At 37.1% G+C, this 17,493-nt stretch overlaps 1 protein-coding gene across 2 annotated transcripts in view; it reads left to right on the top strand.

Moving 5' to 3' along the window:
• POSH (SH3 domain containing ring finger posh) overlaps window positions 1-17,493 on the top strand; it is a 162,631-nt gene that overhangs the window by 131,071 nt on the left and 14,067 nt on the right. Inside the window, exons 11-14 of one of the 2 annotated variants that reach the window (XM_083123642.1) lie at window positions 171-610; window positions 6,724-7,076; window positions 7,695-7,855; window positions 14,317-14,475. In XM_083123642.1, the coding sequence (XP_082979768.1) occupies window positions 171-610; window positions 6,724-7,076; window positions 7,695-7,855; window positions 14,317-14,475 (1,113 nt within the window). The remainder of the gene's footprint in view (window positions 1-170; window positions 611-6,723; window positions 7,077-7,694; window positions 7,856-14,316; window positions 14,476-17,493) is intronic. The other variant, XM_083123643.1, reaches the window with a different exon arrangement.

The raw sequence follows: 17,493 nt of genomic DNA, 5'->3' as shown, positions 1-17,493 counted from the left end.
TAATTGTAATTTGTCTTAGTATTACTAGATTATCATTATCAGAAGAAACTAACACTGGGTCAGTCATTTTACATCACATTGCTAATGTCATGTATAGTTACATGATGTTTATGAGAAAGTCTTATTGCAAGCTCAAATCTAATGTCGAATCTTGTGATATTATTTTTAAGGGCACATAGTATGCAAGCTCACTTCAACCAAGCAACATCATCGATAGCTCAAATTAGGAATACATCCAGATGCCCTCAAGCTTCAACAGATAGCCCACATGGAACTTCAGTTTCTTCGTCACCGTCTCGTCCGCGACATCAACCGGGCTCCATACCAACATCTGGCACCTCACTGCCTGCTCCTCCCAACGTAGTGGCAGTGTCTCGGATACCGATACCTGGGGCGGCAATGAGCTACACTCGAAACAAACCAATGATGACCTCGACATTCAGTCCGCCGAACTCGCAGGTGCCCATTCTTCCAGATGTGCTCTCTGGTCACCCGAACGAATCGTCTGAAAGGAGTTTCATGGCATTCACAAGGAACGTGTCGCAGATAATGAATACTCCTCCACCGAAACCTCCACGACCACACAGCCCTAGGCAGCAGATTCTTTCTAGTAAGTCAGTTAAATAGTTTTGATTAAAAGTACAACCTTTTTTATTATTATTGAATAGTTTTGATTAAAAGTACAACCTTTATTATTATTATTATTATTTTGACTGGATCGATGGGTGAGAGCATTGAGTGGTAGACTTTTGATCTCACAATCAAAGTTCCTGGGTTTTAGTCCAGGCATGGGTGTCCGTTCATTGATTTCATGTAATCATACAGGGTGGTGACAGACCTGGAAAACCGGGAAAAGTCAGGGAATTTGAGGTGTCAAAAAAGGTCAGGGAATTTTGTCTTGATTTTTTTTATGCACAACACAACCACAGCGCCAGAAACCAGTGATGGCAGGAGGAGAGAGAGAGAGAAATTTCCAGAGGGGCAGAAAATGTGTTGAAGCCTCTAAATATTACGTGGAAAATGCATTGAATTATCATTTTTTCTTGTCCGTATGGGAGTAGTAAGGGGGCAGAACTGTCGACAGATGGAGGGGGTGGGAGTGGGTGGCGATGTCATAGTAAGGCATTTTGTTGGACAAACTGAAGGAACAATGAAACAAATAGGCTACATTGATACATATGATTTTTGTCGAATATCGCCACCTAACAAAGTATCTCACTACAACATGCGACAGAAATTGCATGCATGGCACTCATATGGAATTGATTTTTGTTGGATGTCTTCGGACTGGAACATCCAACACAAATCGCATGCATAAACAAGAAGAGCTTTAGACTGCAAATATGCTGCTGGAATTTTATTACTCTTTTGGCCCACTTCACCTTATTTAATGTAGCAGTGCTTATGAAGGTTTTCTTTCATCATCCTGACGTATTACTGGTTTCGCACAGTTTAACGTACGTTTACAATGACATTGCACTATTCTTAGATATCAAGAAGAAGAAAAAAAACAGGATAAGTATTGAATACTATCACGAAAAAGTGAAACACAAATCTGCATTGGTGAACATTATAAAAATTGGCAAGAGCACGCTCCCAACCTCAAATTTACTTCAACACTAGTATTGCAAAGAAATTAACCCCACTCTCTGTCCTGTCTGTTTAAACTCGTGAGAGATTGTCATTGATCTCTCACTGAGTCACGTTATTGTCCAATATTATGAAATAAAATACTAATAATAAATACGTAAATATTTTAATATCCTATTTACTCGAATCATTCAATCATAAAAGCCAATTAGTATGGACATTGATTTTTCGCAAGCATGAAAATCGTGAAAAAAGGTAATTGCTGCGAAGTTGTGTTTATGAATGTGCAGTGATGTCTGGACACATTTTTCGCCCGTTCGAAATATCAAAATAATGCGAATTTGGCATAAAATGTGAGTTGTTGGCATTTTTAGCGATATTTTTTAAAAAATGTCCTAAAACAACTAAAAATTGCATGATATCCAACATTCTTATCTTTTCTAGGCCAGATTTGTGTACATAGAACGTGCAAGTTTTCCAACATTTTATTCAAGAGTAAACTATAATGCTTGTTATACATGGAATAATTCAGACAGCCACATTAAATCATGTATTTCCCACGATTTTTTCAACTTTTATCAAAACCATTTGCATCACAGAGCAAAGTGGGGTTCTAACAGGAGATCGAATGCGTATCTACCGTCACACAGGAGCCACATATTCAGTATTTGTCGCGTGAAATGTGTTTTGAATTACCAAGCTAAGTACGCACAATCGGCATTTGTCGAGCGAGAAATAATGGAGCTCAGTCGTTAGGGCATTTTACTACCATGCGAGAGGCCCGGGGTCCATCCCCTGCTGGGAGAACCGGGATCTTTTCCACCTATTCAAACTGCTCCAGTGCACCACCGTTGTTCTGGCATTTGTCGTAGCATGGCACTAAATTTGGTATGCCCATTGCATATGTGTCTAACAGCAAAGACTGGAACTATCTACCGCAGTGTAGCTGTCAATCCTTGTGTCGTATGCTGATTGAACTCGAACGCCAGACCTGATTATTAAATGTTGTTGGTGTTTAGTCTGTGCGTTCTTCCTGTCAAACATGTCCAATATGATATAGCCGTCCTGTGCGACGCAACTTTGTATCTTCATATCACAATGTAAGTTATTGTGCTGATTATGTTACTGTGTTCCTAAATTATACATTTACGTTCGTGTTGCTGATACTGTTTTATTCCTGACTTCATTTCTTGTGTAATTGAAGAACTGAAAGAACCCGAAACTCAACACCTTGTCCTGCCAGAAACCTCTTCACTTAAACAAAGAGATGAAAGCAGGCCCGTAGCCAGGCAGGGGAGCCCACCCTGGAACTGTCGTCAGCCCCCTGGCATTGCCATCAGCCCCCCTGACATTAGGTAAAACAATTTTGTGTAATTTGTTTGCAGTGTAGAGTGAAAGTATAGAGAGCTCACCACTTTAAGGATAAATGCACAGAACATGAACAGCAGCTACGTATCACATTCGCTGATCTTGATATGAGTTGAAGACCAAGTAGCTTCAAATACTTAGAATATTCTCTATATTTTAGAAAGTTCTTTCATAGGGGAGCTTCCCCTGCCCCTGTTGCAACTTCCGTTTAGACAGAAATCTGTGACTTCGATGTCATCAGCCACATTCCTTCCACATCTGCATCAAAGGCCAACAGCTCCCAAGTTTTGGGAACGAAGAGGAGTTTCATTGCTATGGCCAGGGGTGAAATGTATGGTAGGCACTATGATTGAATATTGTACATTTTTTTTGTATGATATAAATATCTTTATCAACAAGAGTAGTATGGAGCGTGTAGTAAGGGATGATGTCAGCAGCAGTGAATTAACACTTCAAGAGATTTTTTAAAAGATGTAGAGAAATGTAGTATTTGTATGATATTTATAAATTTTATAGAACTTAATGACCCCCCCCCCCCCCATCCCCGACATACCATCACACATAATTTACCTTCATTTAATACTGTTAATTTATTGAAAAATTGATTTGGTTTACAAAGCTCCCCCTGATAACCCATTAACTCCCCTGGAGATCAATTCTAGCTATGGGCCTGGATGAAAGTCTGTACATGCAAGGCCAGTGCAAGATCTCTCACCTGAAGTGATGCAAAGGGCCCGCGTGTTCTCAGCTGTATGGGGTTGTGAACATTTGATTGGCCTTCCGTGAATTGTCTGCACCATCGTCTGACCATACTATCACTCACGACGTCCAGTCTGCACACCTCACACGATTGCAGGTGGCTCTGTGATAAATTCTGAGCGTGCAAAAATCTGATTACTACACGTAGGCTGCATCGCAGTCGGTGGGAGACTGTATGAGAGCTGCAATCTTTAACCTAGAACTGTCCTAAAATGGCTGCATTGCAACTGTACCAGATTACAGCTACATGCCACTCCTTCCTTCCTTCCTGCCTGCATGTGTGTGTGTCGCTCTCTGACCACTAGTGATGAGTATAGGCACCATTGGAGCTTTTTTCAGGATGCCTCTCGTATATGAACTTTCAGAAGCTGTTATTAAAAGAGTGTTCCTGTTTTAATGTGTGGTTAGCTAAATCAGGTAACACTACAATACAATACAAGTTTTAAATGTCTAATACCTACATACCCTTTTTGTCAGCAATAATGATATAACTGCATGTTGTCAGTTTCACAGTACTTCACTTGGATATACTGTACTGAAGCAGAAATACCATTGATAATGTAAGGAAATATGACACTTTCTTTTTGTACATTTCAATTGTTTCACTTATATGCAAGAGTTAAGTTGTTTGCTTTACAGAGAAGAGAGAAGTATCTTTATGCATCAAAAAATGAGTCCACACTCATGGTTCTTGCAAGCAGAGGGTTCCAAACCTCAGTGGAAATGGCAACATATAATTCTGAGAATGTATAAGGAGACTGATAAATTACAAATTGTATTTCTTAATCAGTCTTCACTCTTATCTCATTTAGTCGTAACTTAAAAAATAATCAAATATTTTATTTTAAACTTACTGCGTATGATAAAATTCCGTAATCCTTCCTTTGCTTGTGAATTGTAATAATTTTCTAAATTCACTATTTTGCTGTTTGAATTCAAATCATAGAGAATAGAGAAATTAAGTCAATTTCATAGAAGATAATATTGGTACTTAACAAATCCCTACCTGGATCTGTATGAGTTTATTATTTTCATTTGCAAAAACATCGATTTAGTTTAGTTTGTAATTGTCAGGGAAAAATGTAAATTTTGTCCTGGAAAACCTGGAAAAATCAGGGAATTTCATTTCTGCTTGTTTGTAGCCACCCAGTCATAACTAATTCTCATTGTTGCAATTAGCTAAAAAGTGGCAGAAAAGCAATAGTTAAAAATAAAATTTCAATTTTTTCTGTTCGCATTTATTTTTTTCTTCTCAAAAGCTATTAATTTTGAGCGACACCTGCCTTTGCTGTCATGTAGATTACACCTTGGGCACAAATTGATCATGATGTTGCTCTATTTATTATTATCAGTGGCGGCTAGTTGTATTTGAATTTAGTTGAGTTCAGTATCAATGAGAATTCTTTAAAATATCGGTACTTCTATCGGAAAAACTCACCACACATTGCCAGTAAAATGGAATTATTATTATTTTATGCAAGAATTCAAAGCCCTGCATGTTTCACAGTTGTAGAATCTTTTGAGTGACATAACTTTTTTTCCCTCTGAATTTTTATAGGTGAGAATAAGTTTTAAATAAGGTAAGACTTATTTTAAATTGTACATCTTCATAAGAAGAAAATTTATTTGCTACGTTTCTCATGCTTGTGTTTGTGAAACATGTTCAACATAATGCTAAACAAAGCCAAAGATCTAAGATTAGAATCCTGATCTTGCATAGGCACATATTTTTGGTAAATAAAAAAGCAAAATTTTGTTACAAAAACAGTCAATTTCGGGTTGAAAAGTGGTAAATAAAATGAAATTTCGCTGTTATAGCGGTGAAAAATCAGCATATAAAATGACATTTTAGTTTTAAAAATGTGAATATAATCCGAAATTTGATTTAAAAACTGCAGTATTACACAAAATAAACCCCTTCTAATAGCACATTAAATCATTACCAGAATATTAAGTTTATTCCTGTATAAAGGGGTCCATTTTTGCTTCTCAAATGTTTGCAGCAAAATTAATCAATTTTCCATGAATTGCATAACTCTCAGGATAATTCTGACTTCAGAAAGTGTCGCGTTGGTATATGAATGGTAAATTTCGTGTTTGAGTCAATTTCGCATTTTGCAGTTCATTTCGCATCATTTCGTGACAAAACAGGGTAGGAAAATGCACCTCACACCTTTTGAGAAACATGAAAAATTAGCATTACAATGTGTTATTACTAGAGGCACATATTTTTGGTAAATAAAAGAGCAACATTTCAGTACAAAAATGGAGTCAATTTCGGGTTCAAAAGCGGTAAATAAAGTAAAATATCGGTGTTATAGCAGTGAAAAATTGGATGAAAAGTGGTATATAAAAGTACATTTTGGTTTTAAAATTGTGAATATAATCCTAAATTTGATTTAAAAACTACACTTATTCCACAGAATTAACATTTCACTTCTAAGCACATTTATGTAGTTATCAGAGTATTAAGTTTATTTCTGTGTAAAGGGGTCCATTTTTGCTTCTCCAATATTAACAGCAGAATTAATCAATTTTCCGGGAATTGCATAACTCCCAGGATAATTCAGACGTCGGAAGGTGTCGCGTCGGTGAATAAACCCTGAATTTCGTGTTTGAGTTAATTTCGCTTTTTGCAGTTCATTTCGCATTATTTCGTGACAAAACATGGCCACAAAATGCATCTCACACCTTTCAAAAACATGAAAAATTAACACTACAATGTTTTTTTTTTTTTTCAAATTTCGTTTTTTCGTCAAAAACGAAATATGCATGCCCGTAGTTATTACACATTTCATGTTTTCATCAAAAAACGAAATATGCATGCCTCTATGCATTAGTGTGTCATTGTGTTTGTCCAATCACCATTTAATCAGTTCATCCTCATTTTCACAATTAAGCAAAGAGGTAGAAAATCAACGTAAAATAATCTAAATAGAAATTGACTGCATTTGCTTGTTGTGTTTTAGAATGAGTTGTGTGATTTACAGTCTCCTTAATTTCCAGTCAATGCTGGCAACCTGTCCCAAACGCCACCAGAACTTCCACCTCGCTCCATCAGCCCATCTCACAGTCCCGTCGCCACCGTCAGCGTTTCCTCATCACATCAGTCACCCACGCCAGGCTCTGTGGAGACGTCTCCCAATTCGGCACACATTTCTTCCTCGTGGCACGGCACTGGTGGGCATAATCAGCAATCCCAAGGAGAGAACACTGGACCAATGGGAAGAAGCCAGAGCGTTGTCATATCCCACTCCATGGTAGGAGTGTCCACGACTGTTAGCCCACCTCCAAATGTGTCCGTTAGAGGATCTGGTCATGGAGCAGCTGGTGGCCCAGGCTCCAAATCCGTTGATAAGGTATGTACATTCAGTATTATTGTATTATAGTGGTTAACACCTCTCGCTATGTGATGAAGGAAATGTTCAGTGTAAGAATATTGGCTAAAAGTAACATATTGTAACCACTACCAGAATCGGTTACTTGCTGTACTTAACCTTGAATGTAATTTTTTTCATATTTTTTTTTATCCTTGTAATTTCTTCCAATTACTTAACAATAATCAATACGTGGGTCCAGATATTTATGCACTTGAGTAAAAACAAATTGCACTTTCATTTTTTATTTATGGAAGATTTTCATAATTTGCATTTTTATGTCCATTAATAATTACAATTTTCAGGACTTTATGTAAGATTTCTGTAATTTTATACACGATTTTTCATGTTTTATACTAAATATTTCCAGGTCCGTAGCAATACTATTCACAAAATAACTCCCCATGTACACTTTGTTACATTTTCATGTACAGGATGTTAAAGAAAAATGTAACTGGACATTGTTTGAGTGCTGAGTTTAACGTTTAAAAAAAAACACCCTGTAGTGTGTCTCAGAATAATGTTCTTTGTCCATCAACAATAATGATCACAATATTGTTGATTTGTACTTGTCTCTTATTCAGTGTTGCCTTTTTGCAGATAAAAGAGAAAAAGGAAAAGAGCTTGATTCGTCGGTTGACAATGAAGCGATCCAAGTCCCCTCCAACGACAGCATACTCTATGGACAACCCTGTGTTTGAGGATGGAAGTGTTACCCCTCAGCCAGTACCTCCTAGTGCAGTTCACCCCGTTCATGTCAGGTTTGCACATACAAATAAATTTATTTTTTACGAGCTTCTAACATGTGTGAAAACTGCATTTGTTTCTCGTTTAGCGGGTATTGCTTTCATTCCTTGCCTTTATATAACTTTCTTTGTTTAACTCAGAATATTTTGAAAGGTATTGTGGCACAAACAATATCATACACTGGTTGGATTGAAGTTTTTCTTTTGGAATTATTTGCACGAGTGGTTCGGAACACAAAAGTCTTATTATTTGAAGCATTTGAGGTTCGAAAGACATCAATAACAGAAGCTGGAATTCCCACAGAATATCTTGGACAGATCTGTCTGTCAAATCACTGTCATTTGCAAGTAACAACTAAATTTACAACTTACACTGAGCAAATGAGCCTCGGTTATGCATCACTGTTTTCCGTTCCTTTCATACGTACAAATGTTGTTTTCATAATGTTTGTGAATTAAGTCATTGGCCTGCTTAGCCAAATGGTCACTGTTCTCGTCATTGGTGCAAGCAGCCGCAGGTTCGATCTCGGCTGGTAACTCCCAAAGTTTCAACGTTGACCCAGCATCATGAGTACAATTGCGGAGCTACTTGAAAGCAGTAGCACCTTACTCTAACCTTGAAAACCAGAAAATGGTAGCAATGTTACTTGATGATTATGTTCCATCCAGCAGAAAACTGCTTTATAGACCCTGTCCCTTAACCCTTAAAGGGTCGCATGGGAAAAGTTATGTGAGGGGTCGTGCACTGTCGATTAGACCAGGTGTAAAAAAATAACAAAACATACAAAATACGGTTTTTATGAATAAGTGCTTAATCTAGTCACAAGTTTAGTACATAAAATTAATTGCAAATGAATAAAATCACATAATATGTTTGCTCATTGTTATGAATTATCATGAAAGAAAGAGCTTGAGTTTTTCTTCCAAAATCGAAAATTCTAAGAGCCTTTAAAACATTACAAACTGCATATTCATGAAAAATCTACGTAGGAACAAAAATAATGCACAAAATTACTTTAAAGATTTATAGAAAAAATATATGAATGTTACATACACTGAAAAATTATCCGAAAATGTTGATGCAATCCCTTTCTTACTCGGGCTCTCCAGCAATTGCATTGTCATCAGCACACTGGACACAAGTAGGAACAGTATGTTCTGATGCTGTATCATCTTCCTGTATTTCCACACTATCTTCTACATAATCATCGGAACACAATTCATCAATAGACTGAAAAGTAGGTTCATAAGTAAATAGTTGCCTTCTAATTGCACCCAGATTTCCTCGTTCTTTTTTCTTGAATTTCCTATTTTTCAACACTTTGTAAAAGCCTGAAAAGTCTTTCGTCTTTCTTCTTCTTTGTGATGCATTTTCAACAAGACAACAAGCACAATTTACTACGTAACGTAATTCTAACTAACAAAATACAACACCGAAAGGTAAAGCATGATAGAAAGTATGACACACGCTAGGAGTCGCGCATGGAGGAATAGACCAGGTTGAATGAAAAGCTGTCTAAATCACAAACTGAGAAGTGGGGGAGGGGCACGACATCCACCTGGCTAGGCAGTGTAGGAGTTCATAGGAAGGTACTGTGGAAGAGGGATCCTTCGGTTTCTATGTTCAGGAGTTACAAAGAAAATGAAATGAACCCCGGCGAAAAGACCAGGCATGACCCCTCACGGGTTAAAGGGTTCTTGCACTCATGCTCTTCATTACTGAGTGTGTGTGTTTATGCACATATACAACATAGTACATTAGAGGCCATTTCATTGTAAAATTAAACATCATTGGGTGATAAGTGTAGTGAATTTTAGAGGCTCCTATGTTTTTAGTTTTAAAAAATATGCATCAATTTAACATAATCAATGTTTATATTATTTTCAACAATTATAATTTTTGATTACTGAAGTTAATAAAAATAAAATCCACAATGTAAATGGCGATGTACACCCTGTGAGATAATTGCTGTATTAAATTAGCTTCTCGGCACTTGCAAGTAAAAGTGACAATGTTGCTCCACCGGGTAATGAATCATGGGTCTTTCCATGCCTAAACTTGACCACAGAGCTAAATCATTATCTGGCCTCCTCCAAACCCTTTTCACAACTTTCATTGGTCCCAGGTTCGATACCCAGTGGAGGCATATAATGGTTCGGATCTCACTTCAAGCTGTAGGTCCAGTTCTGATTACGCTATCTGTGCATAAAGTGGACATAGAACCAGAACTCAAACTAACAACTTTGATCTTTTTAGGGCCTTCCTGTTGGTATTTTGATAACACTTGCTGTATAATCGTTAGATTCTAGGTTTGGTGCCAGGGAAAATGTATTCCACATAGGTTTGGACCCCAGCGAATTTTAAAGAACAACATTTTCACCTGGAGGGGTGAACAATAGTCACCAGATTGGGTGCAGGATTGTAGAATAACTAAGATTTGGTGGGTTCGACTTGCATCAGCATGCTAACCACTAAGCCATGATGACCAATGACATGATGTTTTGCATTACATGAAAGACCATGACCCTATACTTAATTCTTGTGCACCTGTTTTAGTTGTGTTGCTATTTTACTTGTTTTTGCTAACCTAAGAAATCTGAAGGATCCAAAAATTTGTTATGTTGTGCAGTTTGACTTTTCTTTGTAAGTATCCGTTAAAGACGTAAGTTATTCACACAGAATATAATCTATTATCTCTATAATTTGCACTTAATGATAAGTTTATAAAGTTAATTTAACATTACAAGTTGGTATTTACTCTTTAATTTTAGTTTCCACGTGGAAAAAGACTTAAAATGTACCCAAATTTACAAACAAGTAATATAGTCTTGGATAAAGTTATAGAAAGTTTATAAAACATGGTATCTTCTAATTTGCACAATAAGAATTTGAGAATATTTCAAAATCTTTGTAATGTGTTGTAAGTATGGACAACACCCACTTATTGCACACCGGAGCATGTGGAGTATTAAACTGGATTTTATTTACAGCGATAAGCAAAAGAAATTGCTATTGTTCTGAATAATAATTATGCACTCTGGGACAATTTTGGGAATTGGATGCATGACTAAAATTATAATGATTGTAGGGTGTGGAATGTTTCAATTCCTTGTGTTTTGCGTAACTGCTTTCCTAAATACCAAATCACGTGTGCGTCTGGGTATGGTTTTTGCATGTGAGCAGAGTGACAACAGGCCAGGAGAACTCAGAAAAGTTGGTTTAATTTATATATATGCAGGGGAAACTACTTCTCCTTTGGAGACATTGTAAGTGAATAAGATCCCAAATAGCATCCAAGACAATAGAAACAGGGTGTCTGGCTTGTTTCATCAAACCTGTCACCTATTGCTATATAGGGCAGTTGAAAGCTTTGCAATGTGACCGTCGCTGAGTATGCATGGTGCATTTTCTGATGCATCTTCTCCCCCCAAATATAGCATCTCGATGTGATGAAAGTGGCTTTCAGCACCATTTTAGCATCCATGGTATAGTCGGGACAAATTTTCTGTTGTTGGATACTAAGAAAACACTGAAATTCCTACAATGTATACACTGTCCTTAAAAAAAGCAGCCCTGAATTGTCTTACCTTAATATTTGGCACATGCAGGAGATTTACTACACATAAATTTCTGTAAAAAATGCAGGCTTGAACACGGGTCTGTGGCATAATGTGCCATTGCTCGACCAACAGAGCTACCGAGTCAGCACTGGTTTGCTCTTGTTGTTTTACCTATGTGGAATTGTGTGTGCCAGTGCTACTGCAACGGGATCTGTTGCCTTTGAAACACTGTTGAGATGTAGAAATTTTGAACCCTGATCTAACCTGCTGCATTTTTTGTGGAATATTCTCTGTAACCCTGAATTGTATATTGAACTTTATTACCATTACCTGTCTTGTCTTCCAAACAGGAATATAAATTGTAGGCATTTTTATTATTGATTTGATACCAGTGACAGTGATCTCTGTACAATTAAGTGTAGGACAAGTCCATGTGTGGCAAATAAGAACCCCAGTGTGTGTGCTCCTTGACATTCTGTAGTGCTACACATGAGTGTTACAAATGGATTTTTATCTTTTTCTGTGCACTTTGCAAGTGGCTCAGAGATTATGTCATGCTGATTTTGATAAATTGGTAGAATTTTACCTTGCGAATTGTCACAAACAAGAGATGTACTACAAAGCTGTGGCTTTGCATGATTTATTTTTACTGTAAGGTAATATGTAACTCCATGCTGGAAGATTCTAGTCACTGTCGACGTCAACAGTGTTTTAGCGGCAGCAAATCTCATTGCAATAGCACTGCATGCAGGTAAAAGAGCAAGAGCGAAAAATCAAGTGAACCAGAGCTGGCTCAGTTGGTAGAGAAATGACATGGTATGCTACAGATTCCATGTCAGAGTCCTGGTTGATCCTGCATTTTTTCACTTAAATTTCTATGTAGTACAGTCACGGACAGTTCTGGGTTGTAATAAATGCATTTACTTTTAATGGAATGTTACAACCCAGCAGTGTCTGTGACTGTATATCTGCATATGCCAAACATTAACCCTAGGACGCATGCCCAAAAATATTTACTACTTTACATAGGTGGGGTCTGGTAGACCCCATCAAAATATATCAGTAAAAGTAATTACAAATACATATTTTGTCTACAACAAGATAAGGAAATCACATATTAATGTCGTTTTGAGATATCCACACTTATTTTATCACAACTTTTACAAACTAACTAACTCTCAGGCATCACAAAACCTGAAGGTTTATCGCCGAAGCAACATAAAACCTCCACCTCTCTCTGTCTTGCGCACTCCCAATCCAGTTATTACTATCCACACCAAGTTCTAACAGATCTATTCAAACATTTACCTCCCATCCTTTTACAAACAAACAACAAGATTTGTGCAATATAATATATCATCATATATTTCTTCCGTAATGAAATACTCCCATGGGTCCTTTGGCGTGGTAGTTATAGTTCCTGGTGCAGGTCCAGGAGCATTGTGAAGCACATTGTGTTGACGAGTTTGTGCAATAGGTTTAGGAACAGAAGACCAGATTGTACCACCTCTTCTGGTCAAAATAGTTGATGCAGCAGCTTCCGAATCCGAAGAAAATGTTTCAATCTCACCACTGTCTAATTCACTTTCAGCTGAACTCGATGTTTCGGAGCACATGTCCTGGGTGTTTTCGAAGCATCCTTCTGCATCACTGCCCTGAATACTTTCTTCAGAGGATAAAACGCCATCTTCAGCAAGCCACTCAGCGTCAAATTCACTACAATTACCATCTTCTGGATTCACAGAACGATCATTCTTCCTTTTTTTAGAACTCATTCTCACTGGTTGAAACAAATACCTTGAAAAAAGCTCCAAATCTCTAAATCACACTCATAGGATGCAACACTAACACAAACCTGCCATTATTCAAGTATCCTATGCATCATTGAAATTACATACATACAATTTATTTTTCAGCAAGAAAGGTGACAAGTTGTAAATAAGTGCACAGCAAAAGTGCTACCGGAAGAAACATGACAAATAGTATGTATTTCTTCTTCTTACAGTAATGCGGCCAAATAGGAGTATAGCTTTATAGACGAATATTATGAACTAGATGTGAAGCTGATTCACTAGCGCATCTATGAAGCACCTGTAAAAGCACGATGCTAGAGTTGAACGAGACCAAAATGCATTGCTATGACAGAACTAGTGCCTAACATTACAAAAAATGTATTATTTCTTGTTGGGGTCTGAACGACCCCACGTATGGAAACATGGGATAATGATACAAAATAACAAAATTCACAAAAATTGTAATTGGTACGGGGCTATAATTTCGTACGTTATAAGAACACATTCAGATGTAAGATGTCACAAACACTGAAGAACTGATGCGCATTTATTGTATCAGAAGGTGCTTTAATATACTACGTGGGGTCTGAGAGACCCCACATATGCATTCTAGGGTTAAGAAAGTAAGACAATTCAGGGTGTAAATTGTAGCAATTTCAGGTTTGTTTGAGTTCTGGTCAAGCCAGCATTTTTTTATTTAAATTATATATTTATATGGATAGGATTTTGTATCCAGGTGTTGGAAATGATTGACAAACAACTTAATGCCAGACAAGGCACCTGCACAGGAATGTCAATACTGGTCATATATTAACTCACTCAAATTTCCTCATCTCTACGCAGCTAAAAAAGGTCACCATGTTGTGAGGTGTCAGATTTGACATTAGAGTCCCTTTCTTCACACCTCATAGCTCATATGATGCATATTCAAGTAGAGTCACATTGCAAAGAAATGCTTTGAACTGGTCCATGCTGCATGTCATTTATCGATGTGTCATATAAGAGGCTAATCAAATTTGGAAAAATCTGGGTAACTCTGGTAATGTGGTCACTCTGGTAAGGGTTTGTGTTTGTGTGTGTGCGTGTGATTTTTAACCCATTGTGTCACTGTTTGCATACCAGGTCAGGTTCCTGCCCAAGCCAGCTTCTCCAGACATTGCCGCTAGATGGCAACACCATCCCCGAACCCAAACATCATCGACTGTTCTGCTCAGGCTCCCAAAGGGTGAAGCACAAAGAAAGGCCAAATGTAGTAATGGCCAATCTTGTTTTGTTCGGAAGGTTGGTCCCTCTTAACCTATAGCTTTGTGTGTGTACTTGTGAATATAGTGCAACGTGTTGAGTTGTTTCAGAAAGTACTTGTACATGTTCTTCCCCAGCCCCTCATCTGACTGTCCTGATTTTGTTTTGTATTTTGTGAATGTGCTTCTGTGAAGGCCTTATCCCAAAGCTTCCCAATTTTTTATCCATTTTTGTTTCATACCCCTATGTGTTACATATCTTCCTGTGGTGTCCAATCTTCATAAAATAAAGTACAATAGACTTTTGCCAATGTGGCCATTGTTGCACAGAGAGGTGTCATATTGGTGAGAGTACTGGAGTACAGAAAGTGCATAAAATACACAGGTTTTGATTCATATAAGGATGGGCCGATAATGAAATTTTGACCTATACCAATAAAGTACCGATACAAAATTCCAAATGGTTCACTAACTGCCTTAATAATTGTGTTTGTAGATAAAACAAACTTTTGCAATGGAAAATAATTATTTTCCTGTAGTTTACGGTTATTACAAGCATAAGAAAACAGTTTTTTCTTTGTGACGTTTCAGGAGAACACACGCTCCTTTCATCAGACATTTATTTTCATTTTGACTAAAGATACAGTTATAACAATGGTTAGTAATTTTTTAAACAAAAAGAATCTGTTATATAATGGATATATATAGCAACTTAACTGTGAAAAAAGCAGTCGGTTTTATTTTTATTTCAGATTTTTTAAAATTATGAATCCCAAATATCATCAGGTAATTCAAATTCATCATTGTTTTCACAAAGTCTCTTGATGTTTTCTGTTACATTAAAATTTAAAGATGGTGGCTTACTCCATTTGTGAAAAAGAAAACTCCATACTGGATCTATGTTACCATTTTCATGAAACGTCACAAAGAAAAAAACTGTTTTCTTATGCTTGTAATAACCGTAAACTACAGGAAAATAATTCTATCATGCAAGCAATGCGTACATACAAGGAAAACTATGGAAAATAAGCTGCATATTTAGACATTTACTTTTAAAAAACCTATGTATGTTTATGTCCATAAAAATTATAACAAAATGGCACAATATTGGACTAAATTTTAAGCTATTTATGTCTGATCCATAAAATAATCTGTAATTTTACAGACACACCGATATGCCTTTATCGGCCAATATTGATAGAGTACCAATTATCTGTCCCATCCCATAGCATCATCACCCCTTACTCCACCAATGCTGTCTTCTGTGTTGGACAGTTTATGGGGGTGTAGACATGCAGCAGTGTGTCTACACTCTGATCTGAGAAGCATAGAGTATCTTCACAATCCAACAGGTAAGAAATGACCACCATATGATGGATGGTGTCATTGCTGTCCACAAACAGAACTGTTGATTAGACACTTTGGAACAGACAAATGCAAAGGTGCATTACCTCATTACGAGAGTGCACACTGGTTGCAGTACGTTTTTCCAGTATCTGGAGCTCCATACTGTAGGTGCATCAATTGTAACGTGTCCCCATACAAAAACACTGTGGCTGCGATGATATCTATGCCCTTCAATTAGAACACCATTAAGCCTTGTTTCCATGATTATGAAAAACTAAATATGCTGACCAATTAGGTTTTCTGAGTGATATGCTGTTCTGTCTCGCATCAGATCAGCTGATGTCCAGAATCACAACTAAATCTATTCTCACCAGTGAAAAGTAGCATATCACTGTTCTGCTGTCCATTTTGCATGTTTTCTGAACCACTGTAAATGGTATCTCCAGTAAGCAGTTGGTAATGGGACACAGAGTACTGGTTTATGGACCAACACTTTGCATTTGTGCTTGTGTCTGGCCACAGTAAATTGCGATATTATGGATCTTGTGCTCACATTTATATGTTTAGCAAAGTTACTAGTTTTCTGTGGGCATCTGTACAAGTAGATAGCGCTTCACGTCAGGTTGGTTTTTGGTGGACAAATTTGCTGCAAAGTACCAAAAAAAATCTTAGCTTGAGAACTAAGAGAAATGGAATTGATTTTGTTTTCTATCTTAAACATAGGGCTTTTAGTGGAAGTGAAATTTATACATTGTTCCTCCAAATAATCAGTATTAGGAAGAAGAAGAAGAAATTTGAAATAATAATAAGGCACACAGCATGCCCTTGTGGCCCCACCTCAATAGACTGAAGTGAATGAGAAAGTGTAGTAAGTACCAGTGGTACATTTCTACAACCAGGCAAAGTTTTCTTAACAACAGACTGATACTTCTTGGTTACAAAAATAACAACATAGTATAAGAGTGGCAGTGTTGCCAGCTTATAGAACAGTAGCCGTAATTTTGCTTCTAGGATCGACACTATGGATGCTGGATGGATCAAATTTGGAGGGAAGCATGACAATAAGAAAAGACCACTCTTTGAGGATAGGTAATGCCCGACTCCAAACTTTGGAAAATAAAAACAGAAATTATGGCATTTGGATATTTTGTATAATTTCGGAAAATTTCTAACTTTGAGCCTTAGCCTAAAAAAATGCTGTGTGAGGAATTTTAGCCCTTTTTCTAATATTTATCCCATAGTAAAAGAAAGGGGGGGGGGAAAGTTTTTCAAACACTGCTTGTTAATAATAGGAACAATAGTGGATATATTATTTGGTAATTTGAGTATGTCGGATAACATCACAAAAAAATGGCTGAGATCATGAATTTGTGGAGCCCTGTCCCCACTATGCACTTGCATGGCATGCTACACTGGTGTTTGCATAAAGTGGCACATTTTGCAAGGTTGGACAGTTGAAGTATGTACCACTTTATCTGAACAGGAGTGTACAATGAGCATGCGGAAATTTATCTTTACCTTTTAAACTAACAAATGAACTTAAGTATTTAATATCATAAGGTTTATCTGGTCTTCATAGCTGTGAGAAAGTACTTTTAAAAATATATGAACAAAGCGGATCTGTTACCCCTGTGGCATTCTAGATAGTTTGAAATAAACTTTTGTGTGCGTTCATATACTGTTGCCATAATTTTTGTAACACATCAGTACA

This window comes from Lepisma saccharinum, chromosome 6, assembly GCF_977018435.1.
Source record: "Lepisma saccharinum chromosome 6, izLepSacc3.1, whole genome shotgun sequence".
Classification (NCBI taxonomy): Eukaryota; Metazoa; Arthropoda; class Insecta; order Zygentoma; family Lepismatidae; genus Lepisma; species Lepisma saccharinum.
This window is presented reverse-complemented; position numbering and strand designations above follow the sequence as displayed.